General features: G+C 39.7%; 1 protein-coding gene across 5 annotated transcripts in view; it reads left to right on the forward strand.

Annotated features, from left to right (window-relative positions):
- The window catches only part of ACACA (acetyl-CoA carboxylase alpha), a 238,786-nt gene that overhangs the window by 161,181 nt on the left and 51,268 nt on the right, over positions 1–26,337 (forward strand). For all 5 annotated transcript variants that reach the window (XM_027870541.1, XM_027870542.1, XM_027870545.1 and 2 more), the window contains 4 exons: positions 12,819–13,088; positions 13,741–13,838; positions 15,170–15,290; positions 17,518–17,628. In XM_027870541.1, coding sequence (XP_027726342.1) covers positions 12,819–13,088; positions 13,741–13,838; positions 15,170–15,290; positions 17,518–17,628 — 600 coding nt within the window. The remainder of the gene's footprint in view (positions 1–12,818; positions 13,089–13,740; positions 13,839–15,169; positions 15,291–17,517; positions 17,629–26,337) is intronic.

Here is a 26,337-nt window from a genome sequence, read left to right on the forward strand (position 1 = left end):
GCATACTGTAGTTTGAAGGGGTTTTACAGTGGGCAGCTAGGTGGCCCAGTCGATAGAGTGCTGAGCCTAGAGTCAAACTCATCTTCGTGAGTTCAAATCTGACTTCAGACACTTATTAGCTTTGTGACCCTGGGCAAACCACTTAACCTCAGTTTCCTCATCTGTAAAATGAGCTAGAGAAAGAAAAGGCAAATCATGCCAGTACCTTTGCCAAGAGAACCCCAAATAGGGTCACTAATTTAGAGATGACTGAATAACAACTCAGCAACAACAAACTATAATGAAACACTACAGGAGAAATAAAGTTGTGTGTGTGTGTGTGTGTGTGTGTGTGGTGGGGGGGGAGATAGAGTACACATGGAGAGTTTAACAGCACACACTTACAAAGGTTCTTTTAAATCATCCTGGGCATCAGCATCATTTGGAGGATATTTATTCTCATCTACTTAGCTCTCTTCTTTCTAAATTTATTTTGCTCTATCTTGGCCTTGATAATTCAGTTCTAGTTCCACCGCTGTGAGTGTTGTTTCAGTCAAAGTCAAGGTCTCAAATGTTGTAGTCTGGCTATTTGTTGATCTGGTTGAATGATGTCTTAGAATTAAGGCTCCATTAAGAATAGGAATACCCAGTGTAGTTTTTTGGTTCCCACTTCTGATTTTTATAGCATCTGCCCCTAGGATGTCCTCTAACCATGATATTCATATGGCAATGGTAGATGCCCTCTTTTACTCCATGCACCTCAGGAAGGAATGTTGGAAAGTAGTAGATGAGCCACAGTGGAGCAAAGTGCAAAAGGAGGAGTAAGGGAGCTACTGTGTAGTATCACTAAACCCATTAGAAAGGGAGAAAAAAAGAAGGAAAATAAGGTGTTTTAACTTAGTTTTAATTAAAAGATCCCTTTTTACTCTAGTGATCTAGGTAGGAAGGTTTGGATTTGAAGGAAACAAATCAGAGTTGACAGTTCAGGGTTTATTTTATGTTTTAGGAGAAGAGATAAAAGGGACTTTAAGGTTTCTTTCTAGATTGCTCATCCCATTTCCACGGCATGGAAAAAGAGATGGTTTTAGGGCAGATACTGTATTTGGAAATAGAGATGATGTGTTTGGCTTGTGCTGTGTCCCAGAATCTGAATGTAGTATGCATGTTACAGGAGGGGGTGATCGATACAGACCTGATGTAGACATGGTGTCTTCCATTTGGGTCTGTATTACTGTTGCAGTGTATAGTTAAAATTCAAGAATCATTGGAATTGGTAGAGGCCAAGCTCTGTAACAGCCAAGAGATTAAAAAAGAAGTTATAAAAAGCAAACCATTTCTCTCTCTCTCCCCTCCCCTCCTTTCCTTCCTCTCTGCCTCTCTCTTTCAGAGGTAGGGAAGCTCATAAGAGGGCAAATGAACTATTGCCCCTGATACAGATAATGCATTATTTAGCCCTTTATGGGGGATTGGACAGGGTGGGGGACATTTTATAATCATCCTGATATTTGGAATTGCTTTGCACTATTCTTTAAGTGATACCTCTCTCCCTCCTTTCTCTGTCTTTAATGAACAGATACCATAATACCTTATTTCAGAAGGTGATTGGATTTTTTCTCTGTATTATATGCATTTTGATTTGTATTTGGCCAAAAGTATAATATATTAAATAGCTCATATTTATCTGAGGTTTTTTTTTTTATCTGTTTCTTAATGTTGAGAATCACAAATAGCTGTGGAGAAGGCTTCAACCAGCCTGATTACAGTGGATGTGCAATTGGGTTGAGGAATGTGTACTCAGAGCTTATGATCACTGGCCCAGCTGAGTCTGGGTGATGCATGTGGCTTTCCAGGGATGCTGCTATTTACATCTGTTAATGGCACTTCTTGATGGCCAGCTCCCCAGTGAGGTGATATGCAGCAGCCTGGAGACGAGAGACCAAGGCTGCAGATGTTGCTGGGCTCCATTAGGCAGGGCCAGGAGAGCTCATCTGGTAGGCTTTGTATTTTTTTTTTTTAAGAGAGAGGAGAAAGGGGAAAAAGAATGAAAAGCATTACTTATCCAGGTATGGGGGAAACAGACAGGCAGGCATGAAAAACTGCAGTTACGACAGGGGTTCGAGTGAAAAGAAAAAGAAATGGAACCAGAGAATAGAAAAGGGGGGAAAAAGCATTCACCCTTGTATAAGAGGGAATTAAAGCAGAAGACGGCTGGAGTGGCTGAATGTAGGGTGGCAGAGGGGAGGGAGAAATGCCACCTGTACCCCTTATAAGCCAACATCATTTATCTGTGTGGCTGAACAGATATTGCTGAAGAGAGAGCAGAGACTTGCATAAACAAACCACACTGCAGCAAAGATTATTCCTCCCCATCCCTTTGGTTTTATGGTGCTGCAGAAAAGCAACAATACAGAGAATCTCTCTGGGTGCATGTCATGATAAAGCCTTTCACAAAGAGTGTAGGAGATGGATTTCAGTGTATATCTGGAGTAGCCAAGCTTAGTAGAGAGATTGGTTACATTGTTCTTCTCATGAGAAGCACCTTCAGACAACAAAGGTGGTAGGTGGTCCTGGAAAGTTTGGGGGTAATTTTCTCTGAGAGGTGAGTGGCTTCTCTGTTCTACTCTCATCATCTTCAGCCCTAGAATCCCTTCCTGGAAGGGATCTCTTAAAGGCTGCAGAACATGATGTGTTCTGGGGAGCATGGGTTTGTTTAGCAGTCAGTTTCGTGATAAAAATGCATCCTCTAACATGCTATGCTTTGCTTTTCCCACCTTTTTAAAGCAGCCCCAATAGTAGGAGCTATGACAATACAAAGTGTGAAATCTCTAACACATTAAACCTGTACACCATAGTCTAGTGAGTATAAGTGTGTCATCTTCAACCCCCTTCATTCCCTAGGGAGTATGACAGCTATGTATAGCAAGTCTTGGAGGCCCTGTTTAGATATAATCTCATGTCTTTGGAGGATTAATTCTAAATAAACCAAAAATCAAAAATTATTTTAAGGGACTTCAGAGGCCATCTTGACCAATCCATACTTAAATAAGAATTCTGCCTCACGGCGTGTCTGATAAGTTTATTATTCAGTCAATCAACAAGCATTTATTAAATGCCTACCATATCAGGCACAGTGCTGGGTGCTGGGGACACAAATACAAAGAATGTTATAATCTTTGCTTTCAAGGAACTTAAAGTCTAACAATGAAGATAGCTATTACATATTTAAATCTATATAGAAGAAATATAAGGAAAAGAAATACAAGTAAATACAAAGTAATTAAATATAGGGTAGTTGGGATGAGAGGGACCTAGCACTGGGAGGGGAGAAGGGAATGAGAAAAGGCTTCATGCAGAAGATCAGTTAATAAACATTTATTAAATACCTACTATGTGCCAGACACTGTACTAAGTACTGGGAATAAAAACATGAAAAGAAAGACAGGCCTTTCCCTCAAGGAGCTTACAATCTAATGATAGAAGATAAAACACACACAAAAAAAGTGGTTGGGAGTAGGGGGATGAGAAAATACCCACTGAGGGGCCATGATAGAGGTCAGTCCAAGGAATGTAAGCTGGTGGGAAATGAAGAGATTACTGGCCTGGGAACCCTATTTAAGTATAGGCTTTTGGAGGAGGTCTTTACTCCACCTTCCAATCAGAGGAACTGAGGGTATTGATATTATTGAGGAATGAGTACCAAAACTGATGCAATTTTGCAGCATGACGATGATGAGGCCATGATGGAGTCCCATCCAAAGAATTCTAGTTGGTGGGAAATGAATGTCGTGATTGAGCTCAGTCTTTCAGGAAGAGATATGTTCTAAGAGGCAGAGGTGAGGAGAACATTAGAAGCATGGGAGACAGCAATTGCAAAGGCATAGAGACAGAGGGCCTGTCAAGTGTGAGGAAAAGAGAGAGATTTGAACTCACGAAGATGAGTTTGACTCTAGGCTCAGCACTCTATCGACTGGGCCACCTAGCTGCCCACCGTAAAACCCCTTCAAACTACAGTATGCTATGAGAAGTAGGTAAGAAAGAATGGCAAGCAAGAGAAATCCCTAAGTGCAGAGGGTCTAGGGTTTAGGGGAACCCCAAAAGGTCAGAGCAATTTGAAACCTGCAGTGTGGCCCACTAAGCAGAGAAGGGGGCTTGTTGATAATACGGGGGAAATAGTGGTACTAGAGAAGTCATGAGTTCTGCTGCAGAATCAAAAAACGCTTTTTACCACTGCATTCCCATGTGATCACCATCACTCTGACTACCCCCTAAAGAACTACCAAAAGGAAGAGATAAATATGTTTTCCCATCGGATTCTCAAAAAAATCCTGTGAGAGGTGGCTGTTTTTATTCCTGACTTACAGAGGAGAAAACTAAGGCTCAGAGGTTAAGTGATTTCCAAGGGTCCAGTTAAGCATCTCAGGCAAGATTTGAACTTAGTTCTTCCTGTCTTCAAATCTAGTTTTATTAAGTGTCTGTCATGTGCCAGGCACTTTTCTAAGCCTTGGGGATACAAAAAAGAGGCAAAAGACAGTCCCTGCCCTTGAGGAATTTTCAGTCTAATGGGAAAGAGAACATACACACAAATGCAAGGCAAGCTACTTACAGGATGAATAAGAAATAATTAATAGGGTAGTCATTAAGAGGGGTTGGGGAAGGCTTCCAGTAAAAGATGAGATTTTAGTTGGTATTTAAGGGAAGCCAGAGAGGTCAGTAGCCTCAGTGGAGGAGAGAGAGTGTTCCAGGCATGAGGAATAGCCAAGGAAAATACCTGGATCCAAGAGGAGTATCTTGTGTAACAGCCAGTGTTACTGGATCAAAGAGTATGTTAAGAAGATGAGAAAGTTAGGAGGAGGCTAATTTATGGAGGGCTTTGCGTGCCAAATAGAGCATTTTGTATTTGCTTCTGAAGACAATATGAAACCAGTGGAGTTTATTGAGTAGAGAGGTGACATATGTGACCTATGCTTTAGGGAAATCATTTTGGTGGCTAAATGGAGGATGGATTGGAGTGGAAAGAGATTTGAAGCAGGCCACCTCACCAGTAGACTATTGCAGTAATCCAGGCATGAGGTGAAGAGGGCCTGTAGTGTCAGTGTCAGAGTGAGAAGGGGTTGTATTTGAGAGATGTTGCAAAGATGAACTCAACAGGCCTTGGTAACCATTTGGATGGGGTGGGGGCAGGTGATAAAGAGTGAGGAGTTAAGGATGACGTTGAGGTTTCCAAGCCTGAGGGACTAGAAGGATGGGTGTTTCCCTTTATGGTATATATAGGGAAGGAAATTTAAAAAGAAGGAAAGTGTCCAAAAAAGCTAACCAAGATATCAAAAAAATTTGCCTGACATCATATGAAATGTTCAACATGCATCACCCCCTGCCAAAATCTGCAAACAAGCAGGTTGGTGTTTTTTTTTCTTTTTCAATAATTTTTTTTTTTAACATCTTCAAAAATTTCCCTAATATCGCTCCACCTCTTCCCTTTCAGAGAGCAATCCAGTATGATAAATAATAATTTAAAGAAAAAGAAGAAAAACCCCAGTAAAACTGATAAGTACATCAGGAAAAGTCTGAAAATATGTGCATTGTACTACTCCTGTGGACCTTTTACCTCTGCAAAGGAGGGGGCTGGGAATATCTTCTTTTAGCTTTTTTTTAGGGCCATGCTTATTCTTTAAATTTTTGCAGCACTCACTTTTTTTGTGGATTTTTTTCCCCTTTTATATTGTTGTAGTTATTGTACATATTGTTTACTTGGCTCTGCTTACTTCACTGTCTCAATTCGTGTAGATCTTTTAATGTTGGTGGACGTTACTATGTTTTCAATTTTTTGCTATCACAAAAAATGCTGCTATAAATTTTGGTGTGTAAGGGAGTTTTCTTATCAGTAGCCTTCTTGTGGTATAAACCTGGTAGTGGAATCTGCATCAAGGGGTATTGACATTTTAGTCATTTTATTTCCATAATTCCAAATTACTGTTCAAAATAATTGTACTGATTCACAACTCTTACCAACAGTGAGCTAGTGTGCTTGTCTTTCTACAACCCTTCAACATTATCTATTCTCATCTTTTGTTATTGCTAATTTTCAGAGTGTGAGGGCAATCTTCAGAGTTGCTTCAATTTGCATTTCTCTTATAATTAGTGATTTAGAACATTCTTTTATGTGGTTCTTAATAGTTGGCAGTTCTTTTGAAAACTTCCTATTCTTTGATCATTTAGCTGTTGAGGTGTGGCTTTTTTTTTTTTATATCTATAACCATGTTTATATCTATGTCTGTATCCATAGAGTTTATATGTTGTTTTTATATTTAAAATATCAAACCCTCTCAGAGGAATTTGATGTGAGATTTTCCCATTTAACTACTTTGATTATCCTAGGTGCATTAGTTTTGTCTGTGCAGAAGCTTTTCAGTTTCATGTAATCAAAGGCTTCTTTTTTATCTTTTGTAATTGATTGCTTCCTTGGCTAAGAATACATCTTCTCATAGCTTTGAAACATATGTGATTTGCTGGTTTTCTAATTTTTTATGGTATGATCTTTAATATTAAAGTCACATTTATTTAGAATGTGTTGTGCAATATGGCATAATGTGTTATTTTAAACTTACTTCCTGACAGACTGCTTTCTAGTTTTCTCAGCAGTTCTCTTCAAATGGGGAGTTCTTTCCTAATTTGTTTTCTTCTGGTTTATTAAACACTAGGTTTTTGAGTTCCACAGATTCTGATTCTCTCATAGCTAGCTTATTCTATTGATCTTCCTCTTTTTTTAAAGCAATAACATGATTTTGGTGACTACTGTTTTATAATATAGTTTGAGGTCTGAAGGTGCTATTTTTCTTTCATCTGTACCTCTTTTCATTATTTCCCTTGATATTTTATTTTTCCAAATTAATTTTGTTACAGTTTTGTCAACTCTAATATATTGCCTTTGATAATTTGTTTGGTATTGTGGTAATACTGTAAATTGACTTTAGTAGTATTTCATTTTTATTATATTGACACAGCCTAGCCTTGGGCACTGAATATTCTTTATATCTTTAAGGAACACTTTCTAATAGAATGTATACGAATATTTTGTGTGCTTTGGTAGCTTGATCCCCGAATATCTTATGCATTTTGTAGTTGTTTAAAATGAGATTTCCCATTCTGTTATTGCCTCTTGGGTTTTGTTATTGTCGTATAGAAAATACATGTGATTTTTGAGGATTTGTTTTGTAGCTCCATCTTCGCCAATTCTGATTCCTTAAGATGTTCTATGATCTATGTCATCAGTAAATTAGGATAGTTTTATCTCTTCTTTTCCAATCTTTATACCTTTAATTTCCTTCTTTTGCCAAATCTTATTGCTAGCAATTTTAGAAGTGTATTAGATAATAGAGGGAAGAGTAGGAATCCTTGCTTTCCTCCTGTATTTATTAGGAAAGCTTCTAGTATTTCTCCATTGCATATGATGCTTGTTTTTGGTTTTAGATACTTTTATGATATTAAAAATGGTCCCTCTGTGCCTATACTTTGTAGGGTTATTAGCATAAATGAGTATTGTATTTTGTCAAAGCCTTTTTCTATGCATCAATTGAAGTGTCTTTTCCTTTTTCTTCTTTGGGGCCAAACTTAATTGTCATAATTTTGCAGCATTTAGCGTGAGTTATTTTTTTGTTGTTGTTTCCATTTATGTTGTATAAATTGTTGTCTTGGTTCTCCTTACTTTACTTTGCATCAATTCATGTAAGTTCCGTTGTTTCTATGTAATTATACTCATCACTCCTTACAGTGTAGTAATATTGCATTACATTATCTACCAAAAGTCGTTCAGCCATTCTCCAGTTGAACCCATTCTACCTTTAGATAACTCTGATTGTTAGAGGAAGTTTTTTCTTACATTAAGCCTAAATTTGCCCCTTTGATACTTGTAAGTGTTGTTCCTCAGGGCAGATCATGGCAATTCTATTGCCTTTTCCATGAGACAACCCTTCATATACTTGAATGTAGGTAAAATATCCCCCAAGTCCTTTTTTCTCAAGGCTAAATATTCCTGGCTCCTTCAGTCAGTGTTAAGTGGCATGACCTTGACCTCCTTGACCATTCTGATTGCTGTCCTTTGTATACCATCTCCCTCATGAGCAGTGCCCTCCCTAAATTATGGTGCCCAGCACTGAACACAATATTCTGGGCACAAATTGATCAAGGCCATTAACTCAAGCTGATATTAGCTTTTCTTAGGGAAACTGGGGGACTATGTTGAGTTTGAGATGCCTGTGGGACATCAATAGGAGATGTCCAACGGACTGTTGTAGGTCTAGAGCCTGGGAGAAGGATTATGGTGGGACATATAGGTGTGGGAGCCATCTGCATAGAGATGACAGTTGAATCCATACAAACTAAAGATTCTGGTCAGCTCCAAAGAGAGAGGGTATAGTGAATCATGCCCCGGACACTTTCAAGCTGGGCGACTCTGGGCAAGGTTCTTAACCTCTCTGATCCTCAGTTTCCTCATCTGTAAAATGGGGACAATGGCACTTGCTTCATAGGGTTTAATTGTGAGGATCAAATTAAATAATGTGGAACAAGCTTAATAAACCTTATAGTTCTCTGTAAATGCTTGTTTTCATCATCAGAAAGAAGAGAGACTAGGAGAACCTTGGGCAAATACGCACCTTTTAGGAACAAGACATGGACGATAATCTGGCAAAGGATACTGAGAAGGAACAGTTAGGTTGAAGGAGAACCAAGAGAAATCAGTATCACAGAAACAGAGGAAGGATTTGGACAACAATGTGATATACTGCAGAGAAATTGATTAGGATGAGTACTGAGAGTAGCCATCAGTGTTAGACATTAAGAGATTTTAGGTAACTTGCAGAGAGCAGTTTTAGTTGAAGGGTGAGGTCAAAAGCAAGATTACAAAGGAGTGATAAGTGAGTGGGAGCCAACTGAGTACTGAATTTTTGTCTAAGTTTGTGAAAGAGAGGAAAGGTATGGGATGGAAGCTCTAATTGGGGATGACAGAGTTAAATGATTTTTAGGAGGGTAATGGAGACCTGGTCACATTTTTTGGTATCAGAGAAAAATCCAGTAGATAAGGAAAGATTGAAGATTGGGGATGAGGATAGTGATTGAAGTAGCAAGTTGCCAGCAGATGTGGCATGAGAGAGAATCACTTCAAGAAGCTGGACTTGATGAGGAGACAAGTAAAGGGGAAACAATGATGAGAGGTTTTGAGATGTAGAATAGGGGAGAAGAGAGAGATTATAATAGATGTTTTCTATTTCTCAGTTAATCAAGAGATAAAATCCTCTGTTAGATTGAGCAATAATGGAAAGATGTTTAAAACTGGAAGAGTGAAGACATTTGGAACACCTGCTGTGAAAAGTAGGCTAGGGTTAATTGGAAAAGAGTAAAAGGACTGCTGGGCATCTAGGTGTTGCAGGGGAGAGAGTGCCAAGAGTACTCCTCCTCTATGAGTTCAGATGCGGCTTCAGACACTAGCTCTGTGACCCTGGTCAAGTCACTTAACCCTGTTTGCCTCAGTTTCCTTATCTGTCAAATGAACTGGAGAAGGAAACTGTTCAGTTTCTTTGCCAAGAAAACCCCAGATGGGGTCATGAAGAGTTAGACATGACTGAAATGACTGAACGACAACAAAATGACCATTGAACAGCAATAAGGGCCCAGTTCATATTAGATTGAATAGAGAAGAGGGAAAGGTGAAGGCATGTTCAGTCCTGTAGGAATCCAGATCCCCCACAAATACCCCATGAAAGCTCTAAAAGTTTGCCAGAATAAAAAATGCTATACAAAACCAAAGAGGAATGACTGTAATGGCTACTCCATCTACTTCAGATGAGCGCTAGAAACTTATAGAGGCTCAGAGTGGAGACAAGTCAGACTGGGGCCAGACCAGGACTAGGCAGCCTGACCTTGAATCACAACAGGAGATGGGGCCATGCCAGTGCCAAGGCAACCCATGCCTAAGCCACAGCAGGAGAAAGGGCCAGGATAGCGAAGCACCTGGGATCTTGCAGAAGGCCTGCTACCGGAACAACCAATAATATGTGGTTAGGGCCTTTCAGGGTTATCGCAAGGGACTAAGACAGCTCTTTGTGCAAGGAGAAGGGACCAAAGCCACCAAGAAACTCAGAGATTCCTACAGAAGGGAAAGGTCTGGTATTAACTACAACATCCAGCCCAATCAGGGCCTGCCCACATCATCTAAGAGTCTAAGAGGGAGCAGAATCTGACCCAGGCACAAAGTCTCTATCTAGAAATTGAGGCTAGAAGTATGGATAAAAGTGAAAAAATGCTGAATCAATGAAGAAATACTGTGGATTGAAGAGAAGCTCAAAAGGTAACCCCAGGAAAAGAATAAATCCACAACAAGTCCAAGTAGATCCTCAGGGAAAAGAATTATTTGACTCTATGGACTAAAGAGTAGCATTTAAGGAAATGTGTCAAAAGCTACACGGTACAATGGTAGGTGAAATGATGAGGGGAAAAATGGGAAGGAGAATCAGTAAAGAATCGTAGTGACAAACTTTTCACGTGAATTCGAGTCAATCATGGAAAACTGGAATGGGCCAAACAGAAACAGTGATTCCTTGAGAAAAGTAATAAAATAAAAAGATTGAGGAAAAAAATAAGCTATACACAATTGAAAATAACTGACCTGAAAAATAGATCAAGGAGATATAATCTTAAGACTTGCCAGATTATCTGAACATCATGACTAAACAAAAAGGCCTGGATTTCATAATTCAAGAAATCATAATGGGGAAAAGATAATGAATTTTGGACACGATGAATTTGAGATATCCTCTGCTTATCAAATTCCAGTTGTCTCATGGGCAGTTCATGAACCAGTAGGATTGGTACTCAGAGGAGTCTCAGGCTGAGGTCATCAGGTAAGAGTATAGAGAGGGGAACTGATAAGAACAAGCATTTATACTATATGGTGCCTACTGTGTGCCAGACATACTGTGCTCAGTGCTTTTAAAAGATCCTCATTTACTCCTCTCAACAACCTTGGAGGTAAGTGCTATTATTATCATCCCCATTTGACAGTTGGGGAAACTGAAGCAGTCAGTGCTGAAGTGACTTGCCCAGGGTCACAAAGCCAGTAAATGTCTGAGATCAGATTTGAATTCAGGTCTTCATGACTTCACTTCCAATACTCTGTGTCATCTAACACCTAGATGTCAGCACAATACTCAGGGTTAGGTTTTGCTTCTGCTTCTGGCTTCAATGAAATGGGGGTTGGCTATAGAAGGACTCTTTTTCTTTTAATCCCTAGAATGCAGGCCAATTTACTACATAACCAAGAATTCAGAGAACATTTGTTACTAAATGGTGGGGATACAGATATAACAGACCAATCACCTCTCCTGTGTTTAAGCAATAAGTCCCATAAACTCTTTTCACTGATAAGTCAGAATTCTTCTCTGCCTCTTCAGACCTTTTTTTTTTTTAAAAACACTCATGACTTTATTTTTAAAAAATTTTCCAGTTCCAAATTCTCTCGCTCCTTCCATCCCCTCCCCCAACCATTTTGAGAAGGCACAAAATGCAATACCCATTTTATATATGAAGTTCAGATCTTTTTTTCTTTGTTTTTAAGAGTCCTTCCTTTTTTTTTTCCTTTTTAACAAAAAGAACACAGTTCTTTGTGATAAGATGGGAGATACTGAGTTTTTTTTTTTTTTGAGCTCCTTTGCTTCTGGGAAGGAAGACGATAAAGTCTAGGAAGGAGACTAGACAGTATTTTGATCATAGTTAATGGTTACTTGTTTATCCGAAAAGACAGACATGTATTTTGCAGTCATGGCAATGTTACCTACTTTCTTTACTTCCTGGAAGTGAGATCCTGAGCCCTTTGTTATTCTTATTAGTGGCAACCCATTGAGGACTTTGGGTTAAACTGCTTTTGAGCACTTTGACAATCATACTCAGCTTGTGTCCCTTCTCTTACTAACCCATTGTCATGTTTTGTTTTGTTTTTTCAGGCAGTTGGGGTTAAGTGACTTGCCCAGGGTCACACAGCTAATTAGTGACAAGTCTTTGGTCTGAGGCCGGATTTGAACTCAGGTCCTCCTGACTTCAGGGCTGGTGCTCTATCCACTGTGCCACCTAGCTGCCCCCATGTTTTTACCAGCTACTTTCTTCACCTCTCATCTAGATATGTCAAACATTGGGTGACTGATTAAAATGTAATTGGGAAATATTGAACAAAATAAATAAAAATCCAGTAGAACCTAGTTAATGTTAATATGTGTTTTTCTAAGTCAGCATGTACCTGCTGGGGAGTGGTCTCTTTTCTGTTTGACTTTGACATCCCTGCTATAGTTTATTACTTCTTCTTCTGTCTTCTTGTGCTTCTAGACTGTTTCCATCTCCTGCAGCTGGAGTCCTTCTGCTCTTTCTTTTTCTCAGTTCCTTCACTTTCTTCTCAGCTCCTTGGGTCCTTCTGTTTGAGTCTTTTGTTTCCTCCTCCTTAATCCTTATCCTTTGGTTTAAGTCCATCTCCTCCTTTGGCTTTTCCTTTATTCCTCTCAGATTGCATTTCTTCAAATTCAGTCTTTGGCTTCTTCCTTCCTTCCTTCCTTCCTCCCTCCCTTCCTCCCTCCCCTCCCTTCCTCCCTCCCTCCCTTCCTTCCTTCCTTCCTTCTGTCTTTCCCTCCCTCCTAATTTCAGAGCCATTCAAATCATCATCTTCTCTTTCATTTCCTGTCTTTGTTTTCTACTTCCCCATGCCCTTCTCCCATAGAATTGTCAGCATGTCAGAGTTGAGACACAAAAGGCCTTTATCTGTTTATTCCTTTTTTTGTGTATTTTTTTTAATGCGTTTACAGATTGGCATGGTAGCTTGGAAAATGACTCTCAAGAGTCCTGAGTACCCAGAAGGACGAGATATCATTGTTATTGGAAATGACATCACCTATCGAATTGGGTCCTTTGGACCTCAAGAAGATATGCTATTCCTGAGGGCTTCTGAGCTTGCCAGGGCAGAGGGTATCCCTCGCATTTATGTGGCAGCTAACAGTGGAGCGAGAATTGGATTGGCAGAGGAAATACGCCACATGTTCCATGTGGCCTGGGTGGATCCTGATAATCCTTACAAGGTAAGAAGACTAAAATTAAGCACAATGTAGTAGCAGATAATTTATGTGTAGGATAAGACAGTTCGTATATTATGATTTGGAAATTTGAAATTTTAGCAGAAACCACAAGTTGAGAAAGGGCCTGTGGTTAAAGCAAAGATTAGGAATTTGTAATTACTTACCAGCATTGTATAGCACTGATTTCTTTGAATCTGAGGATTTTTTGTGTGGTTCTTCAGTTATCTGTTTCCCCTCTACACGGTTGATCTGTTTCCCCTCTACATGGTTGCATTCTCCTGACACTATTTAGATTTGAGAAATTAAGGTGTGATAATTTAAGAGTCTCTGTAGTGATATCTCTAAAAAGAACTGTCATTGAAGGCCAGGGAGTAATGCATCCTCTGACCCTGATGGAAATGAAATGAATGGACTGTTTTTGGAGTTCAGGCTGAAGCCTGTCTTGTGTCACAGGTAGATGGTCAGTGACTAGAGAAATAGTCACTTAGATCTTTCGAAGCAGAACTGGCCACACTAATATAATGTTATGCCTCTCTGGAAGCAATGTGGCAGTTTACAGATGGCTTTGGAACAGGCTGCGTAATATATGTTTTGCTGCATCTACCAGCTCTATGATATCAGGAAATAATGAGTTAAAACCATTTGCACTCCACAGGGATACAAGTATTTATACCTGACTCCTCAAGATTATAAGAGGGTCAGTGCCCTGAACTCTGTTTACTGTGAGCATGTGGAGGATGAAGGGGAATCCAGGTAGGTGCATAGAGAGTGGGGGCTGAGCCTTTGGAAAAAAGATGTCGTGTCTCCCTGTTTATCTGATGAGTATAGTAGTGAAGAATGTCAAGGACTGCTGCTCACTACAGTCACTGCAACAATTGTTATAAAGTCCTGGATCAGGAGGGTGTCAGGTCATGAATCGGTAAATGTGAAATGTTGATGTCTTTGAACATATTGCAGTAAGGCTAAAATGCAATGTGCCAGAATAATATAACCAAAGAAAGGATATGTGGGAGGAGTCCTAAGTTGGAAGCATTTTCACTACCAGTAATGTTCAATAAACACATGAGTGTTTGTGGATGTGTTGTGTATCTTGTGAAAGCATGAGCACATCTTTTCTAGAATTGGTTCTGCTCAGTATACAGAAAGTACCCTCTGGTTTCACTCCTTGGGTGAAAAAACCTCAATGGAAGTGAATCTCATGCCTGAAGGGAGACCCTAAATACCAGCAGAGGACAAACTGAGGAGGGATTGGAAGAGGATAAAAGCAGAGAATGAAGGAGAGCCTTGGAAATAGATACAGAGCCCCAGGACTGATGTCGAGGACACAGAGAAAAAGAATTGATAGAGAAGATAGAAATAAGGAAGTAAACAAAGAAATATAAAAGGGAAGCAGTAAGAGCCTCTATGGTATATTTATTTATTGTTTCAATTTGCAAAAGCAGACCCAGTGCCAAGCCCTCTGGGCACATGTAGAACAACAAGTAATATATGCTCACCTCTGCTTTTCAACTTTGTATTTTTCCTTCCTATTATTAGCTCCATTCCCCATCTCCTATTTCCCATTGTCAGCTAGTGCTCCCAATTCCCTGTCAAGAAGACTAATGACTGTCCCACTGGAGTTATAGGATGCTTTCTGTACTACTTGGGCAACATCTCACCTCCACATTCACTTCATCTGCTCCTTCAAAAAGCCATGGCCAGAAAGTGGACACTATGATCCTTCTTCCCTTTAGTTTTTGACTTAGAAAAGGAGATGTTATAGAGTCTTGTGCTACTCCCTCCTACTACTTCACTATATTGGTGCTCATCATTAGAAGACCTACTTAAAATCTCCATTGTTTAATGATGACTGCATATTATACCAAGGAGTACACAGTCCCTGTTCTAAAGAAATTTGCCTTCTAACAAGGAAACATAAGGGCACACTATGAAACAAGGCAAAAGGAAAGGAGGTATGCATGAAGCAAAAAATGAAAAGGAAATTGAGTGCTAAATAAAAAAATTGACAATTTTTTTTGCAAACTTTTAATAATGATTGTTTTATTTCTTTGGTATTCCTAACTTGACTTGGTTGTATCTAATAGGTATAAGATAACAGATATTATTGGGAAGGAAGAAGGACTTGGGACTGAGAACCTCAGGGGTTCTGGGATGATTGCTGGAGAATCCTCATTGGCATATGATGAGATCATCACCATCAGCCTGGTAAATCTATTAGTAGTCAGGATGTGTATTTTTTTTTTTTTAAAGTGTCATTAAATTCGTCTCACTGCTGTTATAACCTGGGTTGGACAGTGATTTGGAGAGGCTGTTTTAAGCTCCTTAGCAATATCTATCTCAGAAAGTTCAGTTTGTGTCTGAATTAAATTATTTTAAAATCCAGTTTAGGGTGAATTCAAGTTTTAGGCCTGTATATTTTAGCTGTTGTGCACAGAATTCTCATAGCTATTAATTATTTGTATGTCTACAGCTTACGTTCAGTTAGTCGTGGTAATACAAAGCAAGGGTGATGGGAAAAGTTGAAATCCCCAGGGAAATGAAGTACCTCCGTTTAGTTTCAACCTTCGTTCTTGACTGGGCATTTACTAGAGCTCAGCAAGTGGCAGAATGGATTAGTTGGAGCTTCGCCTCTTCTCGTTCCTCTAATTTAGTGAAGGTAACAGTTATGAAATGGGCAAAAAGTGGAAAACATGAGGAAAAAGCACGGAGTCTGAGCGATCCATGTGTTTGATTGAATTCATTCTGAATAATCTGATATTACCTGTGTTTCTTTTTCTAGAATTATAGAAACTCTGAGTTGGAAGGGATCCTAGAGGTCATCTAATCTCATTCTTAGTAAGCAGAGAATTTCCTTCTCAGTACTCTACCCAAGCAGTGATCTGACTTCTATTTAAAGACCTCCACTAAAATAGAGTAGTTCGTTTCATTTTTGAATAGCTCTAATTGTTAGCAAGTTTTTATTTTTATCAAGTCAAAATCAACCTTTCTGCAACTTCCAGCCATTGCTCTTGTTTTGGATTTGGGAACAAATCGAATCATTGTTCCACAAGACAGTCCTTCATACACTTGGATTGCTGTCATATCTCCCTCTCCTGCTTCTGGTTTCCATGCTGAACCCCTCCAGTTTCTTCTGCCAGTCTTGGCATGGTTTCAAGTCCTCTCGCTATCTTTGTTGTATTTTGTTGGATCGACTCCAATTTACCAATCTCCTTCTGAAAATGTGACAGCAGAATTAAACATAGTATTATAGATATTAGCTGACCAAGGCAGAATATAGAAGTGTAATAACTTCTTTCATTCTGAACATTATGTTTCTACTAATATAAGATCACATTAACTTTTTCAGCTACCATGACCTGCTCTGCAGTACAGCAAAACCCACAGTTCTTTATCATGCGAACTGTTTTTTCTTTGTTTGTTTGTTTTGTTTTTTAAGCAGTGTTTCCCCTATAATATATAGGTGATTTTTTGGAACCTAAGTATAGTACTTTACATTTATCTCTATTAAATTTGATTTAATTGGAGTTGGTCCATTTTTCTAGTCAATAAAAGTCTTTTGGGATTCCAGTTCTGTCATTTGACATGTTAACTACCCACCCAAACTTTGTGTCATCTACAAATTGGATCTTCATAGAAGTTTTTGTTTGAAATGTTGAACAGAGCAGGACTCAGGACAGTACCCTATGATATTAGGCTGACATCCTTCCATCATCCATCACCTCTCTTTAGGTTTTGGTCATTTAGCCAATTTTCAGTCAACCTAACTTTTCTCATTTAGGATACATTTCTCATTTTGTCTTCAAAGATATCCTGTGATATTGGCAAATACCGCCTTCTTGTCCTGTTTTAAAGGCAACTGACAGTGACTTTTCAGTAATGTCTTCAAGTTCTTTCAGGTCTCTCAGATGATAGTTGTGTAAGCTAGTGACCTGAACTGATCAAAAGCAATTGGGTGTTCTCTTGCCGTGTCTTCACTTATCTTGGTTTCAGTGCCTTGCTAATCATTTTTATTCTGTATCTTTCAGTCAGAAGATCATTTTCCTTAGGTTAGAGCCCCTTAATATTTGAGAAAAGAAGAGTAAAATAAGACTTCGGGAGCATTGTCTTACTTTGCGTTATCCATTCTTATTATCCTGTCTCTCCATTTTTGACCTTTCTTTGGTCCTCAGGATGACCCAAAAAAGCCCTTTTTTGTTGTCTTGAGTTTGTTGAAAGTCATAGCTTGTTTATGGTTTTAGTGTTCTTGACATTATATTCCCTTTTTACTTGGACTGAGAAATTAGCCCTTGTTTATTATTAAAAGTAGAACAGATACAAAGAAATGCCCCATAACTGGTAATGTCTGTTTGCCATCTAAATGTCAGCATGCCCACAAATCCACTTGTAGATACCAGGTGTTTAATGTATGTGTTGTGTTATTTTTCCTCCTAAGGTAACTTGCCGGGCCATTGGAATTGGAGCTTATCTAGTCCGATTGGGGCAGAGAACCATCCAAGTTGAGAACTCACATTTGATTCTGACTGGAGCTGCAGCCCTCAACAAAGTAAGTTCATTAGGTTTGTGAGAGAGTTTTTAATGAAACTTTTTGGTATTGGGTATGCATTCTCAATTCTGTGTGTGTGTGTGTGTGTGTGTGTGTGTGTGTGTGTGTGTGTGTGTACATCCTTGTAATTCAAACCCTTTCCCTATTCTTAAGCTTTTAGGCAATTGGGGTTAAGTGACTTGCCCAGGGTCACACAGCTAGTAAGTGTAAGTGTTTGGTCTGAGGCCAGATTTGAACTCAGGTCAGTGCTGTATCCACTGTGCCACCTAGCTGCCCCTCCCTTTCCCTTTTCTTTCTTATCCCTGTTGGTTCTTCTGTCTTTCTGGAGAAGACAGAAGTTGATTGCTTCATTGAAGTGGAAGAGGGACTTCTGTCCCCCAGTTCTCTGATTGATATGTGGTTTTATTAATGGTAGTTGATATGTACTCATGGGTATTTTGAGGTTCTAGGACAGAGGGGACTATGTTTATTGCCCTAAGAATACAGGATATACCAGGATGTTTTAGAAGTTTTATGCTGCTGAACCAAATTACTGATATCTGCATGTCCCACTCTTGTCCCTCCTGCCAAAAAAAAAAAAAAAATTATTGTCCTTTCATTCCTTGAGCTTCATACTTTTCATTGCCTTTCTTCTTGGCTCCACTGGTTCAGTTTTTTATTTAGATTCAGTTTTTATTTAGCCAGATAAGTTTGCTTTGCTCTTCACCTTTAGATCTTTTGTTCTTTCAAAGGAGCAGCAACATCAGTGTCTGTCTCTGCACATTTGGGGCTGAAGGCAGTTCTACTCGCCAACATGGCATGGGCTGACCTTTGTATGTTTTAGGTAGGAATATGAGGATTCACTCCTTTAAAAAAAAAAATGACACTCATGCATAGCATGTGTTTACAAAAGTACAGACTTATAGGAAGGCTGTCATACTGGGTGAAGAGGGTGCTGTGGAGATTGATTTTCTTTCAGCTTTTTAGCCTGGTGGTACCTTTTAACCTCTAGGTACACATGCAGTTTTTCACATCGAAAGGAAAAGCTAATGAACTTGGTTCTTGTAAGGAGGTAGTATGAAATGATAACTGAATGCATGCAAAGCAACAGTGGTTCTGGCCTTCTCAGTCTAATTTTGTAAGTAGACTGCAGATACCACATGCGCTCTCGCTTTGGGTGTGATAAACTTCTGCAGGCTTTCTCCCAGCACAAGTTCAGAAATTCTTGGTCTCATGCCAGGTACCCTGCAGGGGATTGAACCTTCTAGAGAAGAACATGAAGTAGTTTATATTTGGAGATTCTCTACCATGATTTGAGTTTCAAGTGAAAGAAATAGAGAAGGACCTGGTCCATTGATCCCTTTGGGGAAAAAGTACACATTTGGTCCCATTGTTTTTCACAATAGAATCTGGAAGGTGAGATTTAGGGGAAGCAGCCATGTGCTGTATACTGGCCAGTTTACACAGGGCGCATGCTAAGAAAAGACAGATGCAACTTGCATAAGAGACCTGACTAACCTTCTCTTTTGGGGAGTAGCCAGGGAACAGAAATTGTACACTATCACTACTGAATGAGATTACTGAAGGGGGGAAAACAGCTGAGAGCCTTAAATTTTTTTAAGTTGCTCTTTTGGTTACTTCCTTGTGATGAGAAAATGATGAATGTCAAAGAGAATTGTAGGTACCCTTTTCCACTGAGATAGTGTTCAAAGTGAATCCTTGTATGTTTGCTGCCCTTTGCATACATGGGCAGAAAGCTGATTTCCAAAATATATCCTTTTTACATTGGATTTTATTTTTCCCCTAGATAATGTGCTGTGTGTGGAGAATCTTATAGAAATCAAAGGTATTTATTTGTCTGGAAACTTGCTAGTTGCATTTCATTCCTGCTATAAAGCATTTTGTACTATTTCTTAAAATCTATTGGCTGAACTGTTACCGATCAGGTTCATTACATTCACCTCCTCTCCAGACCATAGTGTTAAAGGAAAAGTCTAGTTGCAGGGGAAAAAGACACTCGGGCTGCAGCTGGCTCTTCCCCAAAGATTGCTCACATCTCCTTCTGAAGAACATGAGCATTGCTTGCTTGAAGACTAGAGGGGTCAGTTCTGGAGCTTTTCTCCTCCTGTTCTGAAGGCTTTACCCTCTGCGTCCAGTGTGTCTCAGCTAGATTCGTGAAGACTATCCTTACATACGATCCTTTTGCCTACCTAGTGTGAAGAGAAAACTGTTTCACAACTACATTTTCACATTTGCTCCCTCTTCCCCAATATCTTCTACTGTCTTTGTGGTGTGTCAGTCTATTTGTGTCTCCGTCCTTTTCTGTTTTTCTCTGTGTGTGTGTGTGTGTGTGTGTGTGTGTGTGTTTAGTGTATTCAGGGATGCATGTGGCTCCTGCTGTGTATTTATGTGCATTGCCTGTCTCTGTGTGTGTGCTCCTCTCCTCTCCGTTTCTTTCTGTCTCCCCACCTCAGCTTTTGATGTCAAGGTGTCTCAGGTCCCTCAGTGTCTGTGTATCTTTCTTTGTGTGTCTGTGTTTCTCTGTGTCTCTGACTCACTATGGAGTCTCCTTTATTTTAAGTCTCATCACTTCTGCTTGTGAGAGGGGTATACATGTGTATGTAGAACAGAGGTATGAGGGGCATGTGCAGGCTTTTTGACCGTATGTGCTTGACACCCCCCTCACCTTTTCAAGTCTTCCTCTTTTACATTAAATATTGGGGTGAGGGCTTAGAAGAGGGGGTACACAGAGATTGTTTTTTTTTAAATCTTGTGTACCCGTGCTCATGCCGATCCTGTTGACCCCCTTGAAAATGGAAATAATGATAATGCGCGTCTCCTGACTGCATCAAAGTATCAGCACATCAAAAGCCAGGAGGCATGAAATGCAAATGATAAAGTGAAAGCAGATGGATTGTGCATGATCGCCTGATGCCCAATGAATTTTAAAAGGTGCTGGTTTGCAGTGGGGTGTGGGGTGGGGTGGGGGGGACTGAAATAAACACGTTATCCCTGCAATTTTTTTTGTTCCTGACGCTCACTCCTGACAATATTTTTTCACACTTGAGTGAGCACCCACTCCATCTCTCTCTCTCTCTCTCTTTCTCTCTCTCTTTCTCTCTCCTCTCCCAATCTCCCTCCTCCTCCCCCCCACCGTACACGTCTCAGGTCATGTCGCTGCAGCTCCGGTGGAAATAATAAGATATAAACCACGAGGTTGTTATTTGCATAGAAATAGCATGGAGCCCCGGGCAGCATGGGAGAAGGACACAGAGATCATTTGTCTAAAATTTTAATGAAAACTTTTGCTGAGGCAGAGATTTTTTTTTAACTTTTTCCCCACCCCCCTACCCCTCTTTTTCCCTGTCACTTGCTTAACATGGTGCGATTTGAAGTGAAAGAGTTGACACACTGCATATTATACTGGTGGAATGCAGTAACATGTAAATTTCAATTTGTTCCCTTTTTAATAGAAGTGGAGCTGGAGAGACTTGCATTCCCAATTTAATGCATTGCATACATGCTTCAAGCCTTTATAGCTACACTCCATCTCAGTGCACACCTGATGTTCCCAGTCCTTAACTGACCTGTTTTTAATTAGTTTGGATCTTTGTGCCTTTGCTTCTAAAGACATTTTACTTTGAAAAAGACTTCTTTTTGTAGCACAATGGTAACTTGCATAAAAAATGTAAATATGTTCAGTTTATTTCCTATTTTTACTTTGAGTAATTTAGTCCTTTTTTCACAGGGTATTACTCTTTTTTGTTGCATCTTTTGTTCTAAGAACTGAAAGTGCTTTCTGAATGAATGTTTTTATTCCCTTTGGTTTCTGGTCCCTATATTTGCATTTTCTTTTCTTTTTTGCCTATGCCTTTTTATTTTCTGCTGCCTGAAATTACTTGTGAAATCTGCAAAGTGTTTCTAAGCAAGGTAGGCAGATCTGTAGTCTATGCATATTGAAGGTAGCAGATTTAATACTTGATCTAATGGCAAGAGACTCTTGAGTATCTAGATGGCCTTGTGTTTGACTGAAATTTTGATTAACTGTCGTTGTTTGTTGTTCAGTTGTTTTTAGTCATGTCCGACTCTTTGTGACCCCTTTTGTGGATTTTCTTGGCAAAGATACTGGAGTGATTTGCCATTTCCTTCTCCAGCTCATTTGACAGATGATGAAACTGTGGCAAACAGGATTAAGTGACTTGCCCAGGTTTACACAGCTAGTAAATGTCTGGTGGCTGCCAGATTTGAACTCAGCAAGATGAGTTTTTATGACTCCAGGCCTGGTGCTCTATCCACTGCTCCACCTAGTGGCCTGATTGACTATTGACAGGCATATAAGATCATGTTTCCTATTTTCTAGTGCCTGCCATTTTATAGATGAAAAGATTGAGGCCCAGAGGGAAAGTAACCTGATTACTTTAAATGAAAATAATTAGAATTAGAAACAGAACATGCGTCCCATAAATTTCTGCTTTGTAAAAATTTACTCACTTTTACTAAGCTTTTGTGAAGCCTGATGTGGTCTGAAATCTTCCTTTGGAAAGTGGTCTGAGTATCTTCCTTTGTTGCCTCAAATCATCCTAGGAATGATGTTACAGGTAAGCAGACTTTTTTCTGACTGTCATCCAGGAAAGTAGATCAAAGATGCCTAGTTCTTAGGAATTGCAGACTGTGGACAGCAGGCTATTTGAGTGGTAGGTATAGAAACAGGAGAGCTGAAAAATAACCTTGCTTTAGTGAGTCATTCTGCCCCCAGCAAGACCCTTACTTCTGTACTACTGATATTGGCATGATAGAAATTTAAAAAAGGAAAAAAAGCTTGGGTCTCCCTTTTTCTCTTAGTGAGTACACTCACAGGCCTGATCCCACTGCTGACTGGCAGTGGCCAGAAACTCTAACCTGTTCCTCCTTTCTGACTTGGGCTAATTTACTTCCTCAGGTAGCCTGGTCGAGTATCACCATATTGCTGCCACATGTAGTGCAGGCACCTCATCTGCTTGGGCTCACTGTCCCGGAACTCCCAAACCCAAGTGATCTGCTGTTGTCATCTCACTAGCAACAGAGGCTACAGGCATATGCCACCATGCCTGACTGTGTTAGACCTTTAAGGAGCCTAAATGGCTCCCAAGTCAAGAGGAGTTGGTAAAGACAGCTACAGGGGCTTTGATTTCTGCCCTTCTCTCACTCTTGTTTCTACTCAGCATAAAATGGTTAGTATTACCAGAATAGTAGCAGTGATAGACTAGGACCAGGAGCATCTCTGAGGGAGAGCCTGTCTGCAGAGGAAGAAAGTGGAATTCACAGCTCATGACTTTGTTTGCCCTCTAGGTATTAGCTTTCATTGGGGACGAGGCATGTGGTAGTGGATTTGGAAACATGAAGTGCTGCCTGTGGACGCTGATGGGTCATAGGTTCTTTTCTTAGAGATCCAGAATAGCTCTCAGGTTGTGATCTGTAGCTTCTTTGTGATAGGCACCTCCGAGCTCCCATTTGCCTTTCCGAAAGAATTTTATCTTCTCAGCCACTTTAGGAAATAACAGTTTTTCCTTCCTAATTGAATTAATTCGAACCAAAAGGATTAGATGTTGAGTGTGATTGGGTTGTGGGCCCAGCAGTGTGTTCAGTACTTTAAATCTTGTTTCTAATAATTCACGCAAGCAAGCTACTTCCTTCTTTGAGCCTCAGTTTCCTCATCTGTATTTTATGTACAGCTTTCTGTATCCCTGTAATTTGAATTTATTGCAGTTAACAGTATGTAGAGTGCTGAAGTTCCCATTGTTGGTGGAATGCTTGCTAAAGTTTATAGCTATATTGCACCATCACCAGACCTGCCTGTGACCTCATGGCACGTGGACCTGAAAGCAAAAACCAAACCAGGAAGATCTTAGCGACTGGGGCGGGTGTGTGTGTGGGGGGGGGTGTGTGTGTGTGTGTGTGTGTGTGTAAAAAGACATTGGTCGAAAAGAAAGAACAAACTGACTCTAGGCAGTTCTATCTTTATTCAGGTAGAATAGAGTCCCATTGCATAGTCCTAATACTTGCTTGCCTTTAAAGGTGGTCTTCCGCAGACCAGGTAACAATGTAGAGTACATAAATAAATCTCCAAATAGAGGATATTTTTACATAACATTTTGGCTGTCGAGCTTTGTGAAGGTTGTCTTTGATCCCTGAGGTCACTTCTGATTGGGATATAGTACTCTCTTAAAAGAATCAAGCAATAAGCTTGTAGATTCTATGATCACTGTTTCTCTGAAGGTTAAAAAAAAAAAAAGGCAAAACTCCTGTCCAGCTTCAGAAATAAATTTTAAATTGAATTTCTTATTTGTGCACTCTAGAAAGGTTTTCACTTCCCCTATAGGTGCTATCTCAAGATAATCAACATACTTGACAAAGCCATTAACATGAGAGGTACCATGTTGTGTCATGATAGGGTAGTATATGTGTCAGTCATCTGCTTATAAAAAGGTCCCCAAGGACTTGTTGATACAATAGTCCATAATCACTCTAAGGATCAGTCCAGCAATTTGCATTTTTAAAAGTCCCTAACAACCTATTCTGACAATAGACAGTCCCAGCACTCCCATGCCTCCAGATGGGATATCTCTTTTCTAAAAGGGCATTTTAGCTGCCTCTTTGAATGTTTCTTGCTCTGACTGTAATAGTGAAGTCTTGGAAAGGATTACCTACTTAACTTCCATCTCTGCAAATTAGATGTGGATAGATCCACTCTGGTTTTTTGTTTGCTTTTTCTGTTCTCTCTGTTTGGTGGGACTTCTATCTGTGTCTGTAGTGAGTGACCCAATTTGTCTCTACTTTGTGAAATATTCCATGGAATCTCAGGATTCCACAGAACACAGTTTTTTAAAAAGCCATGTTTTAAAAATACAGCTTGGAATTTCATGTACCAGCAGGTTCACCTACCAGAGGTGTCTTATCCTGGTCTTACCACAGACACTCTGGCTTGGATTCTTTTGGTAAGGTAGAATTGCCATTCAGAGCAAAATCATGGCCGCTGACTTTGTTGTCTTAGTTGCAGCACTCTAAGACTTGGTGTACATGGGTCCATTGTGTTGAACATTACTGAGGAGTGTCCAAAACAGATGCTTATATATAGATTCTGAATAACGTGAGAGCTGGAGTCCTTTAGAATGTTGTCATAGGGGGCAGCTAGGAGGCGCAGTGGATAGAGCAATGGCCCTTAAGTCAGGAGGACCTGAGTTCAAATACAGCCTCAGACCAAACACTTGACACTTACTAGCTGTGTGACCCTGGGCAAGTCACTTAACCCCAATTGCCTTAAAAAAAAAATGTTGTCATAGATGTAAAACTAACAATTTACTTAATGTGTTTGGTACTTTAATTAGAGAGGAATTTTCAAGATTTTTTGGGTCATGTTTCAAGTTTTATGGGGTTTTTTTTAATTGTAGTACATTAGTCAAGTGGTATTTTTTTAACTTTATACTTGCCAAATACAAATGGAGCATAATTTATATCAGACCAATGATCCATGTTAAAGATCGTTTGAAAAATGATTATTATTGTACATATTATTTACATCATACAGAGAGAGAATTTTGAACCCTTATGCTAGATCCTAGTGTGGAGGGGGTGTTGAGTTTTTGCAGGCTTTGCCAACAGAGTATAAGTTCTGGAAGACCAAACTGGAAAGATTTAGAAAGTAGGCTCAGTGATGAACTATCTGTTGTCCAAGAATCAAGTACCTACTAAATGACCTTTATTTTTTTTTTTTCTTGCCATATAGCCTACCTGCCTATAGCATGGGCAGGGTTATGACCTGAATGGCTAGAGAGAACATCTACCCTACTGAGGTCATGGATCCTCCAAGTATTACATATGAAAGTATCACTTCATTGTGAGGTTCATAATAAAATTTCTCTTTCCTTTTCTTTTATATCCTGTTTGGGTTGATAAATTCACTTTCTGCTGTAGTCTATTTATGATTATAGATTTGTTGTCTTTACAAAAACCTAGTATTAAAAAAACTTCAAAAATTTCTCTCTACTTTGTGAAATAAGCCAACCCATGGAATCTAAGGATTCCACAAAACAGGTATTTCTTTTTTTAAAGCCACGTTCTAAAAATACCAACTTGAAATTTTATGTACTAGCAGGTTCACCTGCCAGAGTCCTTATTCTGGTTTTCACCCCCTACTTCACTTTATAGTCACTTCTGTGGGATTCAGAGTCTCTGGGCATGGAGGAAACTTGCCCTGGTCTTTCTGAGGAAACTACACTGCTTAGAAACTTGACTCTTGACTAGGTTTTCTTGTAAAAGTGGGCTTTCATAGAAAACAGGTGCCTGTGTTTTGGTGATAGTTATTTCAAGAAGCAGTCAGGGTATGGATGAAATATGCTTCTTCTTGAGAAGGCCTACCACACAATGGTTATTCCTTCAGCCTCCATGACTCTGCCTCCTACAAAGTGTTAAGAAGAGGAGATGACCCTAGCTGGCCAGTTTGGCCTCTTCCAGCTATCTCTCATAAAGCCTTTCTCCTGATCTCTTTACTCAGGTGCTCTTGAGGGTTGACTAGTATTCTAGTATTCTCCCTCAGCTGGAGTAGCTTTAGCTTCTCCTGATTTCCAGTTGGTCAACAAGCATTATGGAGAGCCCATAGGATCCAGTTCTGTATGCACCATATGCTGAATGGCCTTTTCCCTTTGCTTTTTCTTCACATGTTCATTGCTTTGGATTCCCAGTTCGGTATCCACT

Source organism: Vombatus ursinus, unplaced genomic scaffold (genome assembly GCF_900497805.2).
Source record: "Vombatus ursinus unplaced genomic scaffold, bare-nosed wombat genome assembly UNPS02014797.1, whole genome shotgun sequence".
In the NCBI taxonomy this organism is placed as follows: domain Eukaryota; kingdom Metazoa; phylum Chordata; class Mammalia; order Diprotodontia; family Vombatidae; genus Vombatus; species Vombatus ursinus.